Genomic DNA, 19088 nt, shown 5'->3' with positions numbered 1-19088 from the left:
AAGATATATGAATAGGAAGGGTTTAGAAGGATATGGGCCAAATGCTGGCAAATGGCACTAGATTATGTTAGGATATGTGGTCAGCATGGACCAGTTGGACTGAAGGGTCTGTTTCCATGTTGTACATCTCTTTGACTCTATGATATATTAAACAATAAACTTTTTATTACTTAATTTTAGTGTGTCCATTTCTGAGAAGTAACTTGCAAGGAAAATACTGGAATTTCCGAACCAGGCTACAGGGAGAGGCTGAACAGGCTGGGGCTGTTTTCCCTAGAGCGTCGGAGGCTGAGAGGAGACCTTATAGAGGTTTACAAAATTATGAGGGGCATGGATAGGATAAATAGACAAAGTATTTTCCCTGGGGTGGGAGAGTCCAGAACTAGAAGGCATAGGTTTAGGGTGAGAGGGGAAAGATATAAAAGAGACCTAAGGGGCAATCTTTTCACGCAGAGGGTGGTACCTGTATGGAATGAGCTGCCAGAGGAAGTGGTGGAGGCTGGTACAATTGCAACATTTTAGAGGCATTTGGATGGATATATGAACAGGAAGAGTTTGGAGGGATATGGGCCGGGTGCTGGCAGGTGGGACTAGATTGGGTTGGGATATCTGGTTGGCATGGACGGGTTGGACCAAAGGGTCTGTTTCCATGCTATACATCTCTATGACTCTAAGTCTGTGAAATTACTTACTTTATGTATTTAGTGTGAAACTGTACCAGCGATGACACACTTGAGAAAGCTTCAAAATTATCGTCGAAATAAAGAAATGAAACCAGTTTTATTGGTCTGCCTGAATTGCTAAACTATTTCCCCCCCCCCCCCTCCAATAAGTTTAAAGGACTCCCCCAGATTATGAATATTGTTAGGGTTTTGTACTTACACAAAGCAATTATGACAGTGGTGTAGATAGAATTGGTTAAAATTGTGTATTTTCTCCTCAAAAGGTTAGTAATATTGAAGAACATAAAGTCTGGGGCTACGGGATAAAGATCTTCGCTCATTCTTTTAAGCTTAAATGAGCACCCAAACTATTCATTCTCTCTTTATAAATGCCCTCCATACTCAACGATCTATCTAGTGAACCTTTCTGAACTGTCTCCAATGTTGTTACCTCTTTCCTTTAGCTATAGGGACTGAAACTGTTCACGGTATTCCAGTGTGGTACAGCTAGCGTCTTGTATAGTTTCAGCAACACTTCCCTTTTGTAGGGCAGCATGGTGGCTCAGTGATTAGCACCGGGTTTGATTCCCCACTCTGTGTGGAGTTTGCACATTCTCCCTGTGTCTACGTGGGTTTCCTCCCGGTGCTCTGGTTTCCTCCTAGTCCAAAGATGTGCAGGTTAGGTAGATTGGCCATGCTAATTTGCTCATCGTGTTCAGGAATGTGCAGGCTGTGTGGATTAGCCTTGGGAAATGAGGTTGCAGGGATAGGGTGCTCTTTAGACAGTCGATATGGACCCAATAGTCCAAATGGCTGCTTCCACACTGTAGGGATTCTATATTGATTCCTTTTTTTTAATGTTCCATTCCTTTGAAATGAAAGTTAATATTCAATTGCTGCTCTTATCAGCTGTGAACTTGTATGCCAGTTTTTGCGATTGATGCAAAGAGGCCCCAAACCCTGCGTGCTGCAGCTTTTTGCAGCCTTTCTCTATTTAAATAGTGTTCAGTTCATCTATTCCTCCTATCAACATGCATAATCGCTCAGTTTTCCTCAGTGTATTCCACCTGTCAAGTTTTTTTCTCACTCCCTTGATCTGTCTACATCCCTCTGTTGTTTGTTTGTGTATCTGTCTGTCTGTCATCCTCACCACTTGCCTTTCTACCTATTTTTGTGTGAACCACAAACTTGGCAATACTGCATTTACTTCTGCCATCTGTGTTATCAAAATATATTGCAAATAGTCGTAATCCCAGAACTGATTCTTGTGTACATCACTAGTTACAGGCTGCCATTGTGAAAGTAATCCTTTATGCCAAGTCGCTTTAGCCAATGCCCTACCCATGCTACTGTTAAGTAGCCTCACGTGCAGTACTAATTAAACAATCCAAGTATATTACATCTACTGGTTCCCCTTTTCTATCCTACTAGTTATCTCTTCAGTGAATTCTAATTACATTTTAAGGCATGATTTTGCCTTCATGAATTCATGCTCAGTCTGCTTGACTATGCTTCTAAAATGTTCTGCTATTACATCCTTTATAACAGACTCTAGCATTTTCCCATTGACAGATATTAAGCTAACTGCCATTAATTACTTGGTGTCTTTCCCCTTGTTTGAATAAGGGGGTTACATGGGCAATTTTCCAACCCTGTGGGTTTCCAAAATCTTGAGGGTTTAGATTACTATCAGTGTATCCATTATCTGTGCTATTTATATATTATATATACTATTGGCCTTTAGTCCCACTTAATCTGAGTATTTTTCCTATTGTGTTTATTTCCTTTTGCACCTTTTTCCCCTTGATTTTTTTTTTTGGATTTGTATTAGTGTCTCCTGAAATGAAGACTGCTGCAAAGTATTTATTCATCTCCTCTGCCAATCCTGGTTCCCTATTGCTATTTTGCCAGCTTTGCTGTCCATTTTGATGTTACTTGTTAGGTTCATTTTCTCCCTTTTTATTTTGTTGGGTTTCTAAAACTTACCCAATCCGCTGGTTTACCAATAATCTTTGTCAATGTTTTTTTTTTCTTTCAGTTTAATGCCATTCTTAGCTTCCTTATTTAACTATGGTTTCTCCTTCCTTGAATCCTTGTTCCTTAACGGGATTTACTTTTGTTGTGAGACATGAACTATTTTCTTAAATGTCTGCCATTGTTCCTCAACCATGTTTTCCACTAAACTCCTTTTTCAGTCCATTTCAGCCACCTGTGCCCTCATTCCTTTTGTAATTAGCCTTATTTAAGTTTCGCACAGTTGTTTCCAAGCCAGGTTTCTTCCCCTCCGATCGAATGCTAAATGCTGCCATGTTACGATCACTCATTTTCTAAGAGACCTTTAATCTTGAGATCATTTATTAAATCTGCCTCATTACATATCACCAGATCCAGAACATGTTCTTTGAGGAAAATGTCCAGAATCCACTCTCAAATTGACATGGAAGAATTCATTTTTCCAATCTACAGGAAATTTAAACATACCCATGATTTAATGTACTGCCTTTGTTGCATGCCCTTTATTATTTCCTAATTTTATTCTATCCTGCAGTATAGTTACTGTTACGAGACTTTTAGACTGCTTCCACAAGTGTCATCTTCTCCTTATTATTTCTTACCTACACCCTTATTGATTCTATATCTTCCAAGATGATTTCTTGCTATAATTTATTCCATCTTATACTGACAAAGCTACTTGCCCACTCAATTGTTCCTGCCTTTATTTTTTTGAAAAGTCACATACCGCTGAAAGTTAGTTCCCAACTTTGATCTCCTTATCATGTCTCTGTGATGATGATAAAATCCATCCCCATTAAATTTTTTTGTGGCGTTAATTAATTTATTATTTTTGATCCAAACACACTGCACATTTTGCACCCCCCTCCGCCCCGACCACATTTGCTTCTGTTATTCTATGTTTGTATACTCTGTCTCTTCATGTACTACTCCAGATATCATTAACCAAATAACTGTCATACCATGCTGCCATAACCTTGTGCTTTGAAGGCTTACATTCCCCTCTCCCAAGCCCCTGCCCCAATCTGTCTGCAGCTCTAGTTATTCAGTTTGCCAGAACAATTCAAGTATTGCTGATCCTTAAAGAACAACTCCCTTCTACACCAGTACTGGAACCAGTACCCCTTAAACAAAAACTATTCTAACCACTCCAATCTTTCAACCATACACTTAACTCCTTGACTTTATTTATCCTGTGCTAGTCTGCTTGTGGCTCAAGTAATAATCCCAAGATGGAGTTTCTGCTCAAAATTGATCTGTATTACTCTGGAAGGGGTTTTAAGATTATTGTTCTGTGACAAGTTAATTGTCAGATGTATTGCTGTGTCTACCTTTTGAAACTTAGAGTAAGGATGTAATTATTCAAAACTTGATATAATTGTTTTCCTCATCATGGAATGGGAGTATTGCTGGCAAAACCATCATTTGTTGCTCATTCCTCATGCCCTTCAACCACATTACTATGGATCTGGAGACATAAATAAAATTGCTGTAATATTACCACGAGAAGACCATAGGACTACTCTCATTAGAGAGTGAGAGAGAAGACTAGTTTAACCTGAGGATTGCCATGCCTCAGGCAGGAGAGAAGATGAGAAGAACGGTCCTTTATGTTAATCTCAGCTGGTGCAGGAATTGAACTCAGGCTGTTGGTGTCACTCTTTCCAAGTTTCACTGTGTCAAATAGCTTGAATGTTTCAGAAAAAAGCTGAAGTGCGGTCAGTACTCCTGAAACTTCCAGCAGGAGAAAAAGAATGAGGAATCCTTTCCTCAGTACAATGCCATAATTATACCCATTGGTGTATTAACGGGAAACCCATTGAAAGTGGTGGATGAAGCAGTTTGCATGTGATTTTCGTGGTATAAAAAAGCCCGTAGCCATATAGTGGGGAGAAGAGTTTTGGAAGGATAGCTGAAATTTTTCATAAAACACCAGGTTACAAAGCCATTATGAGATTTTACTGTTTAACAGGCTGTTAACTGCCTGACGTTGTGGTTTTCTCTACAATGTAAAAGAATGTCTCACCTGCAAGAGTAATTGGCAATTCAGAACTGGCTTCATACAGTATCTGCAGCAATGTAGGAGTGGTGGCCACAGCTGAAAGTGCAGCGAACTGCCACAAGGAACAGAAATTGAGGCTGTATCCGGAGGTAACTGAGGGCAGCTTTACTGGGGTCAGTTGGTAGATCTGGAAAGGGAATGAGGGGCTGTGATTGTGTGATGGAGGAAGGGGAGAAGAGTGCAACAATTTCTTTGGGGAATTGTCTCCACAAGGCAGAAGGAGCCCAAACAGAGGCATATGTGAGGCTGTCAGATAAACATTAGCAGTCTCACTACAAGGTATGGACAACCTGTGCTACTTACAAATACATAAACAAGGAGTAGGCCATTCAGTCGCTGGATCCTGCTCTGCCATTCAATAAAATCATTGAGATTGTAATGTCAAATCTACATTCTTGCCTACTGCAAATAACCTTTCACCCCCTTGTTTATTAAGAAACTATCCACTTCAGCCTTCCAAATATTCAAGAACTCTTACCTCAGTGCTTGAATATCTCCATAGATGAGCAGAAGTGCAAACTGCTTTCAAAAGAATTGTCCATTCTTCAGATCAGCCATGATCTAATGAAATAATAGTATTACAAGTTTGAAGCATTCATGGCGTACTTCTCTTGTGATGTCTGACCAGAGCACTCTGCACAGCAATGTGAATGGTTAATACTGTCACATACAGAAGTCGCATGATACAGTTAAATAAATGCACAGCACAAATATACCCAAAGTACTTCAACCCATTCCATATTATTAAAACGTGTGCAGAAAGAATGTTTGAATATCGAGGTTGCAGAGATATTATCACTTGTAATATCCGACATGCATAAGTGTTGAGCTAATTGTATTAAACAGTGTTTTTAAAAAAACACTTCATGTTTGGTGTTTCACAATCTTGTCTTCCTATATTCCACACTCCAGCTGCTGAATAGAGGAAGTGAACCCATTGGATAAAATCCCTCATTGGAAACAGGAAGTTCTTCTTTGTGGGTTCAGGTTCTGTGTACTCTGTCTTTGTCCATCACTAATGTATAGCAATTCATAAGACTATCCATCTGAAAATTATGATATTTCAATGATTCATCAATAGTTCTCAGAGGGGTTTTGTGTTGAAATTTTGGAAAATTTCTTTAATGCATATGATAAAAATAAATTTTTTGGCAGAGAACAAGAACTGAAAGAAACCCAGTAATAGGCAGCTTTTAGTACAAAATGTTCAGTTCATGTTTTATGACTTATTGCTAACATTTTAATGTTTAAAAAAAAAGTAATGAGTTTAGTAACCCCAAAAAATCAAATTTTAAAAGTTGGGCGATTTGCTGCAGTTTCAGGGTTGCTGACTTTGTTCATTGCACTTTTTAATAAAGGAGATCTGAGTCAGCTCAAAATTGTAAAGAACACTTAGAACATGAGATGCATTCTTCATGGCAGTGAACTTTGTCCAAATCCCAAGAGCTGCTAATCTGGTTTTGATTTTAGATTACAATCTGGCATTTTATCAAACATCTGAAAGAAATTACTCTTAATATTTTTAGATCATGTATAATTTTGTTTTCACTAGCTTTTGTTTTTTATTTAATTATTAAAATATTTGCTTATGAAATGTACATAATTGAATTGTTTGTGGATCAGAAAGGTTTCTTTGCATCAAATAGAAATGGTGTATTTTTAGGTTTCAGTACCTGTAGTTTCTACTGGAGATGCATCTTCTGTGTTTGGTAGTTTTCCATGATTGATGTTCTGATCACTGCACACTATCGCCTCAGATGTAATCTTTGTCTCAAATTAAAATAATTTTTCTTTTATTAGTTCATGGGAAGTGGGGTTTCTGTATATGTTTATTGCCCATTCCCGAATTGCCCTGATCTGATTGGCTTGTTTGGCCTTTCAGTGGGCAGTTGAGTCAGCCACATTCCTGTGGATCTAAAATCACATGCAGGCTCGACCAGGTAAGTATGACAGATTTCCTACCCTAAAGGGTAGTGAATCAGATGGGTTTTAACAACAAGCAGCAGTTGCCTGTGGTTTCCACTAGGCTAGCTTCCAATTCCAGATTTTCATAGAATTCAAATTTAACTGTCTGCCATGGTGGGATTCGAACCCATGTACCAAGAACATTAGCCTGGAATCTGGATTACTACTGACAATACCACCACAACATTGCCTCTCTTAACAAAATGTTAGGTTTAATTTTATACTGGTCTGTTTTAGATGTAGAAATTCAACAAATAAAAAATTCTTGACTTTCTACCAGCCTAATAGTCAAGTCAAAGTGTGAGTAAGATCCTCACTTGCATTTTAGTGCTTAGTCCTGTGTTCATAGGTGCATTTTAAGCAGCAGGCTATAGGAGTCTCGGCCCATTTCCTTTGTCTTAAAAACTCTATTAAGTTTTAGCACCTCTACTGAAATCCTGACTAATACCAACGAACTCAACACAGCATAGTCTGCAGTGAATTATGGAATTCTGATTGTGGAAGTGATGACTAGTATTCAAATTGACTAATTATTAGATGAGTCGTCATTTCATTCAGAATAAAGCACTGTCCTCTAAAGTAGAATTGTACCAAACATCTGCAACTTTCTTAAGCCTTGCATTCCTCTTTGAAGCATGCTTTGAATTTTTTTCTCTTTGTTTTTCTTTATATGAATCCAGCGTCAACTAGGAGATGTTGCCAGAAAAGCTACCAGCAAACTAACCACTAGAACTGTTAAAAAGGGTGATAAGGTAAGCATTCACACTCTTGGTGCTCTTCAATTTGCTGAATTGTTTGACCATAGCATTGATATGTCTTGCTGGGAAAAGGCTCAATACCTCTCATTTGCCCTAGTTTACATAGCATGTGCAACCCTGTACGTATACAGTTGAGCTTCACATTTGAGAGGAAACTCGAGTGCAAGTAACAGAATGACGTGGAAGTATTTAATTCCATTTTATTCTTAACTCTATCTCTCTAAGAGGCAGTGGGGATGGTGAACTCCAAACAGTTTGGGTATTTGGATTTCATAGAGTGATGCAATATGGAAGGTGGTTACTTGACCCATCATGCCCATGGCATCTTTTGTGGCCTGACACTGCCATAAAGTGCCAAACATTTTTAGATGTTTTCGGCTGCCTGCGGATCAAACCTGAGAGTATGTTGGGTAAGCTGGATATTTGGACTGTGTAAATGCCAGGATCAATGGAGTTATGCTGCTCCTGAAGATTTCTACATTGAAATGATACTGCTGAAGAGTGAACCTCAATATAAAAATCTTAATGTGCAAGTCTCCTCTAAATGGCAGTCGCTTTTTAAAACTACATGTCTTTGTTCTTGATTAGGCTAATGCTCAGTGCCCCACTGGAGAAGTGCTATATTGTCTGATGTGTCATCAAGACCTCACTGAATATTAACAATTTCATGGTATTATTCAAAAAGCAGGAGGAATTTCTCATAATCCTAGATTATTGTTCCTTCTTAAATGAACAGCATCAAAAATAAATTGCTTGTGGTTCAGCTCATTGCTATATTGAGAGTCTTGTTCCTGCCTTTGTCTATGTAATTCACTGCAATTTGTTCTGAGACATGACTGAGAATTGCCTTGAAGCATTGCATGAATTCAAGTCATTGCTCAATTCTCTGACCCTGAGAAAACACACTACCCTCTTGAGACACATTTCTTTCAATTATTTTTCATTGGAAAGTCTTGTCTTCCAAGAGTTACAAACCTCATTGTTTTGCACACCCATTTGATCAAATGAACAAGTAAGCAGCATCATGATCTTACCTGAATCTACTTTATACTTTTGTGGAATGTGGGTGTTGCTGACAAGGCTAGCATTTGTAACTCAACCCTAATTACCCTGAAGTGAATGTCTTATTAGGCCATTCCAGAAGAGTCCTGCGTCTTCAGTCACACGAGCCAAATCTGGTAGATTTCATTCCCTTAATCACCTAATGAACCAGAAACGTTTTGCAACAATGGATGATAGTTGCCATGGTCTTGGAGACTAGCATTATATAATACAGATTTTTATCTGGTGAATTTCAATTCCAGCAGCTGTTTTGGTGAGATTTGAACACATGATCCCAGAGCAAAATCATGGGCCTGTGACTTACTAGTCCTTTGACATTACCGTTATGCCGGTACCTGCCCCATTTGGCATGTGCTCTTGAGTGTAATCCAAGGTGTAGAGTCCAATTTAATTCTGTGCTTTTCTGAATTGATTTGAGTCAAATGTAGCATGATTTGGGGCCAGCATGAAGATACAGTGGAATAATGGTTATTTAATAGATTAGTAATCCATGGGTTCATAACCCACCATGACATTTTTGGGGTTTTAAGGTCGTAAATTTTAATTCCAGTTTTATTTACTACCGGTGATGGTGATCATGGAACTACTGATTTGTGATTTTAAATTTAACTTTCACTGTCCTTTATGGAAAGAAATCTGACCATTCTTAGCTAATCTGGGGACCGATTGCAATGTGGCTGATTTTAACTGCCATTCGAAATAGCCAAGCAAATCATTCCGATGTATCAAAACAGCTAAGAAAACCTCAACCCGCATGATCCACAGTGTTTAAAGCTTCTAGAGCCATTGGGAATGAGAAATTAATATGGACCTGGACAGCGATGTCTACTGAATGCCTTTTTAAAAACCAATAGTCAGTTACAGCTCTCTATATATATCTCAGCAAGGTATGTTGTTCCACATCATTTTACAGTAGAATGAGCTGTTTAATAACCTTGTTATGACTAAGGTTAGAGAGGCATACTAATTCCTTTCTGGTTCCACTTTTCCACTGGTCATAACAGTTTAAATTTTACTACGGTGATGATATGGTCAATGTATCTGATTAGAAGCAATTCAAACATCTGAATGATTTGCTTGGCTATTTCGAATGGCAGTTAAAATCAGCCACATTGCACTCGGTCCCCAGATTAGCTAAGAATGGTCAGATTTCTTTCCATAAAGGACAGTGAAAGTTAAATTTAAAATCACAAATCAGTAGTTCCATGATCACCATCACCGGTAGTAAATAAAACTGGAATTAAAATTTAGAAACATACAAAGGTTATTGACAAGGAAAGTTTAAACTTAGTAAACATGTTACATATATTTAAGGTTTCTGTGAAAATCTGTAGCTTGGGTTGTGGTTGAAGTTGTTGCTTGGTTCGCCAAGCTGGTTGATTTTTCTGCAAATATATTTTGTCTCCCGACTGGGTGACATCTTCTTCAGTGCTGTGTAGCCTCCAGATGAAGCGCTATTGTTATGAGCTGCCCGGAATTTATACGGTTCTAGCTGACAAGGTGGGTGGTTTTATTTCCAGTTTTGTGCTGTAGTGGTTTGTGGATGGGTTCTATTTCAACACGTTTGTTTTTGAACCAGTAGAGGAATACCAGGCCTCTGGGAATTCCCAAGCTTGTCTTTGTTTTGCATGTTTCAGTTTTGTTACATTGTCCCCGTTGAGTTGGTGTCCTTCATTGTCAGTGTGTACAATATACCATGCTGCAGCTACAAGAAACATTACATAGGACAAACGGGCATGAAACTCACCACCAGAATACATGAGCATCAGCTTGCAACAAAACGACACAACCAGTTCTCCCTCACGTTAATACACACTGACAATGAAGAACACCAATTCAACAGGGACAGTGTTATGATACTGGGACACACAAAACAGAGACCAGCTCAGGAATTCCTGGAGGCCTGATATTCATCCACTGGTTCCGTAAACAAAAATGTTGAAATAGACTCCATCTACAGACTACTGCAGCACACATACCAAAAATAGACAATAGACAATAGGTGCAGGAGTAGGCCACTCTGCCCTTCGAGCCTGCACCACCATTCAATATGATCATGGCTGGTCATCCTTAATCAGTATCCTGTTCCTGCCTTATCTCCATAACCCTTGATTCCACTATCCTTGAGAGCTCTATCCAACTCGTTCTTAAATGAATCCAGAGACTGGGCCTCCACTGCCCTCTGGGGCAGAGCATTCCACACAGCCACCACTCTCTGGGTGAAGAAGTTTCTCCTCATCTCTGTCCTTAATGGTCTACCCCGTATTTTTAAACTGTGGAAAAAAAAAATAGAACCACCTGCCTTGACAGACAGGATTGTATAAATTCTGGGCAGATCACAAGAATAGTGCTTCATCCAGAAGCTACACGGCACTGAGGATGCCACCCAGTCAGGCGATGTAACATTTCCAGGAAAATCAACTGGCTCAGCGAACCAACCAACAACAAGTTGCATATTTGTTCAAACATCCCTGAAATTAACATGAGGCAAATTTGGGTAACCGATAAGCATGATTACATTACTTACAGTGTTGAAACAGGCCCTTCGGCCCAACAAGTCCACCGTTCAACAAAACAGGAGAAACAGAAGCAGCAGTAGGCCATTCAGCCGAAGCGCAGCCCACTCATTCCACTCATTCCCCTACATTTACCCCTTTACCTAACACTACGGGAAATTTAGCATGGCCAATTCACCTGACCTGCACATCTTTGGACTGTGGGAGGAAACCGGAGCACCCGGAGGAAACCCACGCAGTCACGGGGAGAATGTGCAAACTCCACAGTTAGTCGCCTGAGTCGGGAATTGAACCCGGGTCTCTGGCGCTGTGAGGCAGCAGTGCTAACCACTGTGCCACCGTGCCGCATGGTGGACCATCCCACAGTCCACATGAAATAGCAACAAATGATAAATTCCACATATTTCTCAGCAATATCACACCCCTCCCCCAGAAAAAATATACTGTAAGAATTCAGTGTCATTAGAATTTCAAGGCACTCCTCTCCAATTACTATTGTATGGGATGTCACTCCATACTCTGCATTGGTTTAAATTGAGAGGGCAGACTTTTAAAGATGATGTGTGAGGCAAGTATTGTTTTTAATCGAGAGATTGATATGTGCCTGGAATACGTTACCAGGAGAGGTGATATAAGCAGGTATGGTAGCAACATTTAAGAGCCATTTATACAGACTCATGAACAGGCAGGGAACAGAGGGATACAGACCATGTGCAGGCAGGTGGGATTAGTTTAGAGTGGCATCATGGTCAGCACAGACATGAGCTGAAAGCCTGTCCCTGTGCTATACTGTTCTAAGTGGATGAAACTGGAATAGCTGAGGCAGACTATCTGAGCAAGTTAGTGTAGTGCTGGAAAAGCACAGCAGGTCAGGCAGCATCTGAGGAACAGAAGAATTGACGTTCCGGCTTTTGCCCGAAACATCAATTCTCCTGTTCCTCGGATGCTGCCTGACCTGCTGTGCTTTTCCAGCACTGCACACTATAATCTCCAACATCTGCAGTCCTCATTTTCTCCTATCATGACAGTAATTAAAAGAGTGGATAAGCAAGCTGTTTGACACATCCAGGGAACTGTCATGATTTTAGGAAGGCAAGTGGATAGTTGCCTGTCAAGAGTGTGGGATCTCACAAAGTATAAGTCCATTGTTAGTCAGTGGAAAGTCAATGTCCTAGATCTTCTTCTGGTGGGAATAACTGTGAAAAGAAAAGGAGGAAAGGGGATGTTCCTTTTTTATGGAGTATTGGTGCTAGTAAGACAGGAAGGTGGTGTACCAATGGAATTGGCATCACATGAACTGGCATGGATCCCTCTCTTTGTGGAATGGATAAATAGTCAGGTGACATTAGCATTGTGGCAGAGATCTGTAAGAATTTCCTACAGAAGCAAAATTTTATAAAGGTATCTAAGAAGGAAAACAGTAAGTGGAGTGTTTTTTCTCTAGATTGTGAGAATGGGAAGTTAATTGTAGATAGTAAAGAAATGATGGAAGTAATGAATAGTATTTTGCTTCTGTCTTCATTATAGAGGATACCAAAAACATCCCAGTAATATCTATAAATTAGGAGGTTGAGAGAAGAGAGGTTCTGGATGAAATTATGTTCACTAGGTTCCAATACGAAGCAAACTGGTGAAGTTCATTCCAGACTCTTAAAAGCGGTAGCTAATGAGGTAGTGAATGTGTTGCTACTAATCTTGCAAGGAGAAAGTGAGGTCTGCAGATGCTGGAGATCAAAGTTGAAACTTTATTGCTGGAACAGCACAGCAGGTCAGGCAGCATCCAGGGAACAGGAGATTCGACGTTTCGGGCACAGGCCCTTCTTCAGGATTCCTGAAGAAGGGCCTGTGCCCGAAACGTTGAATCTCCTGTTCCCTGGATGCTGCCTGACCTGCTGTGCTGTTCCAGCAATAAAGTTTCAACACTAATCTTGCAAAAATCATTAGATTCTGGAAAGGTTCCATTACCATAAAGTAGCAAATATAACTGCTTTATGCAAGAAGGAGGGCCAATAAACTGGAAACTATATCCCAATTACCTTAACATCTGTCACGGGGAAATATTATAATTGATCTAAAGGAATTATAACTGGGCAATTGGGAAAAAAACTTAAGGTATTTGTGAAGAGAGCGTGGTTTTTCTGTAAGGGAGGTAATATTTAAACAATTTATTGTAATTTGAAGAAGTAACATCCTATGGATAAAGGAAAGCTAGTTGGTATCCTGCACTTAGGTTTCCAAAGGCATTTGTCAAGGTGCCACATAAAATGTTATTGTGCAAAGAAGGAGCTCATGGTGTAGGATATAGCACAGTGACATGGATAGAAGATCAACTGCCTGGCTGGCAGAATATAGTATGCACAAATGGGTCATTTTCAGATTCATAGGATGTGACACCTGGGGTTGCACATAGTCTTCAATTTTTCTAACAATCTCTTGTGGTAATGATGTGGGTGAAGGCAATTGATCATCATAACTAAATTTGCAGATGATATAAAGATTGGAAGGAAAGTTATTGAGATGGTGACCTAACAAAGATGCAGACTGATAGGTCATGCAAATTAGCAAATATCTGGCAGAAATAAAATACTGTGGGAAAATATGAAATTATGAAATTGTTCATGATGGAAGGAAAAAAACTTCAGAATATTGTTTAAAATGACAACAATGTCAAAATTTCAAGATACAGAAGAAACTAGGTATTCCGCATAAGTCATAAAAGCTGAGTATGCAGGTGCAATATGTAATTAAGATTTATATAATACTATCCTTTATTATGAGAGAATTTGAACATAAAAGCTAGGATGTTGTGCTTTATACATACAGGGCATTGATGAGACCATATCTTGATTCAGTCTCCTTATTTAGGGAAGGGTGTACATGTATTGAAGATGGATCAGAGGAGGTTTTATGGATTGATACCTAGAATGAGCGCGACTTCTTCTGGGGATAGGTTGGACAGGCTGAGCTTGTTTCCAGTGGAGTTTTAAGGAGTAAAGGGTAATTTGATTGAAGTATACAAGATCCTGAATGGTCTTGACAAGGTACGTGTGGAAAGCATGTTTCCTCTTGCAGGTGAATCCAGATGTGGGTAAGATGAGAAATGTTTTTGAGGAGTTTGTGACTTTTGAGCCCTGCTGTGGAGGCAGGGTACTTGAATATTTTTAAGGTGAAGGTAACTAGATTCTGGTTAAGCAAAGGAATCAAAGATCATCAAGGGTAGTGGGAATGTGGAATTTGGAACATGCATCTTGATGAATGGCAGGGTTTGCTGGAAGGGCCAAATGCCCACCCCTGCACCAAATTGATGTGTTTAAAGTTGTGGGGAAGAGGATAACTAGACACTATTAATTTAAGGTACTCACCAAAAAATTCAATTCACAAGGAATATCTTCACCCAAAGACTATGTAGAACTCACTATCATATTTTTTAATTGCAAAAATATACTTTATTCATAGAAATAAATCTTTGGTACATGTACAGTTAATGGAACCATTCAGTTCCACACTCTCTCTCAGAGAACAAATTGTCTTTAATGTTCACCATTCTCTGTGTATTTACAGTCAACTTCTTGGCATTTAGCTGAGGTGTCAGTGGGGCCCAATTACTGAATGGATCCCCATTATTCTTCAGCACAAGGATCTTACACAATAGTCTTTCCTACTGTGCCTTGGTGGCAGCTACCCCAAGCTTCAGAGCATCCATCAGCATATAGTCCTGGACCTTTAGAATGCGTGTCTGCAAGGCTCCGTTGGGGTCAACTCCTTCAACTGGAAAAGCAGCAAGTTTCGGGCAGACCAAAGAGCGTCTTCCACACAGTTGATGATCCTCCAGACACAGTTGATGCTTGTCTTGGTGTGCGTCCTGGGGAACAGACTGTAGAGCACACCATCCTGCGTCCCGGAGCTACTTGGGGTGAACCTTGACGTACACCACTGTGTTCCTCTTCAGATTTATTTTGCAGAGGCACGTTCCAGAAGGTGTGCGACTGTGTCGTCCCCTCGGAGGCAGCGTGCAGTGGCTCAGAGTGTCTGGGCATGCATAAAGGATCTCACAGGCAGAGCCCTTCTCACCACCAACCAAGCAATGTCCTGGTGCTTGTTTAAAAATTCTGGCGATTAGGCATTCTGCCAAATGACTTTGACAGTCTGCACACGGAACCGCTCAACAGGATCTGCCCTCTCCTTTTCGCAAAGGGTCTCAAGGAAACTATGCTGACCACTTCCTGATGGACATGTGGTCAAAGGTGTTTTCCTTCACAAATTTCTCTCTGAAGGACAGGTGATATTGAGCGGCCAACTACTTGGAGTGTTCTGCGGCAGCAAGGCCAAACCCATCTTTCACAACACCAGGGACAGGTAGAACCTCAGTAAATAGTGACACTTGATGTTTGCATATCGAGGATCCATACACAGCTTGGTGCAGCCACACACAAAGGTGGCCATCAGTGTGAGGGTAGCATTGGGTGTGGTTTTTTTTCCCCCTTTTTGTCCAGACCTTTTGTATATGGTGTTGCTTCGGATGCAGTCCAGCTTCAATTTCCACATGAATAGGCCAGACCTGTGCCACATATGACAACACTGAAAGTACTTGCATCTGATGACCAGGTTTTTTTTCCTGCCATGGAGAGCAACTGGTGCCCCCATCTGTCCAATTTCTGCCTGATCTTAGTGACATGCTCTCCCAGGACTTGGCATAAGCCCCAGCCCCTCTAAACCAAATACTCAGCACCTTCAGATGGTCTGTCCTGACAGTGAAGGGGAGAAAAGATTGGTCACCCCGGTTTCCAAAGAGCATGGCCTCGCTCTTGCCTCGATTTACCTTGGCCCCCTGAGGCCCATTTAAACTGGTTGCAGATGCACAGGAGTCTGTGCACTGACAGTGGATCTGAACAGAAAATGGTTTATATGCTAGAACTCACTATCGTATAAAATGATTGAACTAAATAGTATGGATGCATTTACAGATAAGTTAAATAGCATATCAGGTAGATGGGAAGGATTGTTACACCTTTAGATGAGGAAAGATGGGAACTTACTCCAAGTAAGTACAAACATGGATCTATTGGGTCAAATAGCCTGTTTTTGTCCTATTTGAAGTGAACAAACCCAGTTTTTGTATTTCATATTAAGGCAAACTAAAGAAATGATTTCAAATCATCACATTATGCGAATGAGACTCCACCTACATTTCATATGCGTCATTTTGTAGCAGCATATTTAATTGATTTCAATGTCATCACTGCTTCGTGAATAAAATGTCAGTTCATGTGCATGACAAGCAGAACAAAGCTACTTCTAGGTAGTATCCCAGATTTTCCAGTAGTCAAAAACATTTCTGGAGCAGAGATGGAGCTTACATGCTGGGATCCAGATGAATCCATGTTATAGACTCTGAGAGAATTGCCTAGTAAATTGAAGATCCTGTTGCACAGTTCCTCAGTATCTGGAGTCCTCCAAAAGTATCCATTCAAATCTGAAATTTTTGAGAGTTTGACTACAGTTAATAGCTTCTGCCCCAATTACATAACCGGCTGCCTAACCTACCGAGGAATTTTCCAATATTTTCTGATTTTATTTCTAATGCCCAGAAACTGCAGTATATGGAAAACCGAAGTTATGTCATTCTGTTGGCTAAGAGGAATACAGTTCATAGCACCTATGTTTGGAAGTGAATGTTGTGAGCAGAGCCCTTGAAATGAGGACCAAGGCTTTCACCATGTGTGCCACTCGCTGTAGCCCTCAGTAAATAGAGGTAGAATATCTTTATCATGTCTACAAACAGCAGTAGCCAGTAGAATTGAATTACCAACTAGGCTGAAAGGACTGGAGGATCAATTTGAATAGTGATGGTGAGTGTCCATCTTATAGTTGAGTTCATGTTCAGTTGTGGGAAGTTGAGAGCACTTTAGCTGGAGCACATGTTAATTAGGCACCATCTTGCATTCAAAATGGTAGTGATGACAGAGAAATTTATGCTGGGGAAATGGAGTTTGCAGCCCCTTTCTCCATCTGTTTTTCTACCATCCCAATATCTATCACCAAATTTGCTGTTATAATGTTGTTCTCTTAATTTACTGACCTCCAACTTGCTCTGTTCTGGGATCTCCATATATATCAATACCTTAAACCTATGCTAACTTCTGCTCATGTTGCATTCTGTTTCAAAGCTACCCATGAGTTGAGATCATCCTGGTCCAAGTTAGAATATGTGACTGTTTCTTCTTCACTCTGGCACAGTTAACAATTGTATTTTCATCCTAGGAGGTCATTCAATCCACTTTCTTTATCAGCCTAAAAAAGACTTTCCAGTCTAATCCAACTTTTCCACTATTGGAATTTTTTTTTATGTTTTGACACTAGCAAAGGGAAATGGCCCTTCCCACCTGCTCTAGACCTTTTTGTTATTTTATATAATTCAACTAAATGTCCTATCGCCCTCCTCTACATGAAAGAAACAGCCCAAGCTAGCTTATCGAACCTTCTGTATCCCTGACTATATCCTCAAACCTTCTTTTATACTCTGTAGTAAAATTACAGCCTTACTCTATTGTGCTAACTAGAATTACACTCTAAGTGTGGCCTAACTACTGTTTTATATGACAGCTCCATAGCGTACATTTATACAGCACTTAATTTTTGAGAACAGCACAAAATGTTTGCAGAGGCTAAATTGAACGGAATGATTTCAAGCCATGTAAGGAGCGCTTTGGGCAAATCACCAAAAGCTTGCTCAAAGAGAAGTTGTAAATGCTTTAGAGGAGGAGATTGAGGGTCAGAGAGGGAATTCAAATTTGGGTTTTATTGGCCTAAAAGCATAGGCACCAGTGGAGGGGCAAGTAAATTCAAGTATGCATCAGAGGCTGGAATTAGATTAAATCTCCTGGGCTGAGGTAGCGGTGTGGTGTTGTAAAAACTGGATGAAATTACAAAGACAGGAAATGGCCAAGTCACCGAGAACAACAGCTCTAGTCAAAATTCAGTCACAAGGATTAATGCAGATTACTTAAAGAATGCCATCTTCAATTTCATAAGGGAAAGTCCTGTTTACCTAAATCACTGAATTATTTTGACAATGTTACAGGAGGGCGAATGACTACAATGCAGTAGGTATGGTGATCTCCAAAGGCCATTTGATATAGTGCTGTGCCACAGACCAATGAACAAAGTTATGGTTCATGAAATTAAATGGTCAGTAGCAACCTAGATTTCAAATTGCTGAGAGACAGAAAGTAAAGACTAGTGTTTAATGAATAGCTTTCAAGCTAGAGGAAAGTTTGGAAAGAAGATTCCCCGGGGTTAGTTGGGACCTTTGCTTTTCCTGACGTGTAAATAATATAGATCTCTGTGTACAGGACACAATTTTTAAAGTTTATGGATGAGACAAAACTTAATCTTCCTCTCAGTTTACAATTCTTATGTAATGTGGGACTCAGAAGGATACAGGCAAATTATTGGAATGGGCGGATATGTGGTAGATGAAATTTAATGTGGAGAAGCGTGAAGATTCCACCCAATGTGTTAGAAATTAAAATTATATGCCTTTACATCCATCTATCTTATTTTGCTGTAAGATCATCAAAACATGTGAAATATCTCCAATGCCATCTCGAAACCCATTTAAAGTACACACCAATAATTAAGAATTTATTGCTGGTTTTATCTGCTAGTTGTATATATTTTTAATTAATCTGTTTGGACATATTTTAACACACCCCTAGGTATGTGCGATTCAGGTCCGGACTTTGTGGCTTAGAGGTAGGGACAGTACTACCATACCTCAAAAATTCTTCTGTTGCATTCTTGGAAAAAAACCAGAAATTTGCTTTGTTATTTTTAGCCTGAGCTATAATATTCTTGTGATCTTTTCCCTCTGTACTTTTGAAAAATGAACAGAATTACGCAGTTAATCCTATGATCCTATTTATAGTGTGCATCTTAAGTGAAAAGCCTTGTTCATTGGAAACATGTATGAAAGGTCATCTTTGAGTTCCGGACTGAATCAGTTATCTAATGAGTATAGATTGGACAAGCTGGGTTTATTTCCACTACA

General features: G+C 39.8%; 1 protein-coding gene across 6 annotated transcripts in view; it reads left to right on the top strand.

The window, feature by feature from the left end:
- The window catches only part of rnf130 (ring finger protein 130), a 170044-nt gene that overhangs the window by 88046 nt on the left and 62910 nt on the right, over positions 1-19088 (top strand). For all 6 annotated transcript variants that reach the window (XM_087995135.1, XM_087995133.1, XM_087995137.1 and 3 more), the window contains exon 3: positions 7383-7454. In XM_087995135.1, the coding sequence (XP_087851261.1) occupies positions 7383-7454 (72 nt within the window). The remainder of the gene's footprint in view (positions 1-7382; positions 7455-19088) is intronic.

Source organism: Chiloscyllium plagiosum, unplaced genomic scaffold (assembly GCF_037043375.1).
Source record: "Chiloscyllium plagiosum isolate Xiang-an unplaced genomic scaffold, Cpla_swu_hap1 HiC_scaffold_16, whole genome shotgun sequence".
NCBI classification, from domain to species: domain Eukaryota; kingdom Metazoa; phylum Chordata; class Chondrichthyes; order Orectolobiformes; family Hemiscylliidae; genus Chiloscyllium; species Chiloscyllium plagiosum.
The sequence above is the reverse complement of the archived record's forward strand: the minus strand, read 5'-3'. Positions and strand labels throughout refer to the sequence as shown.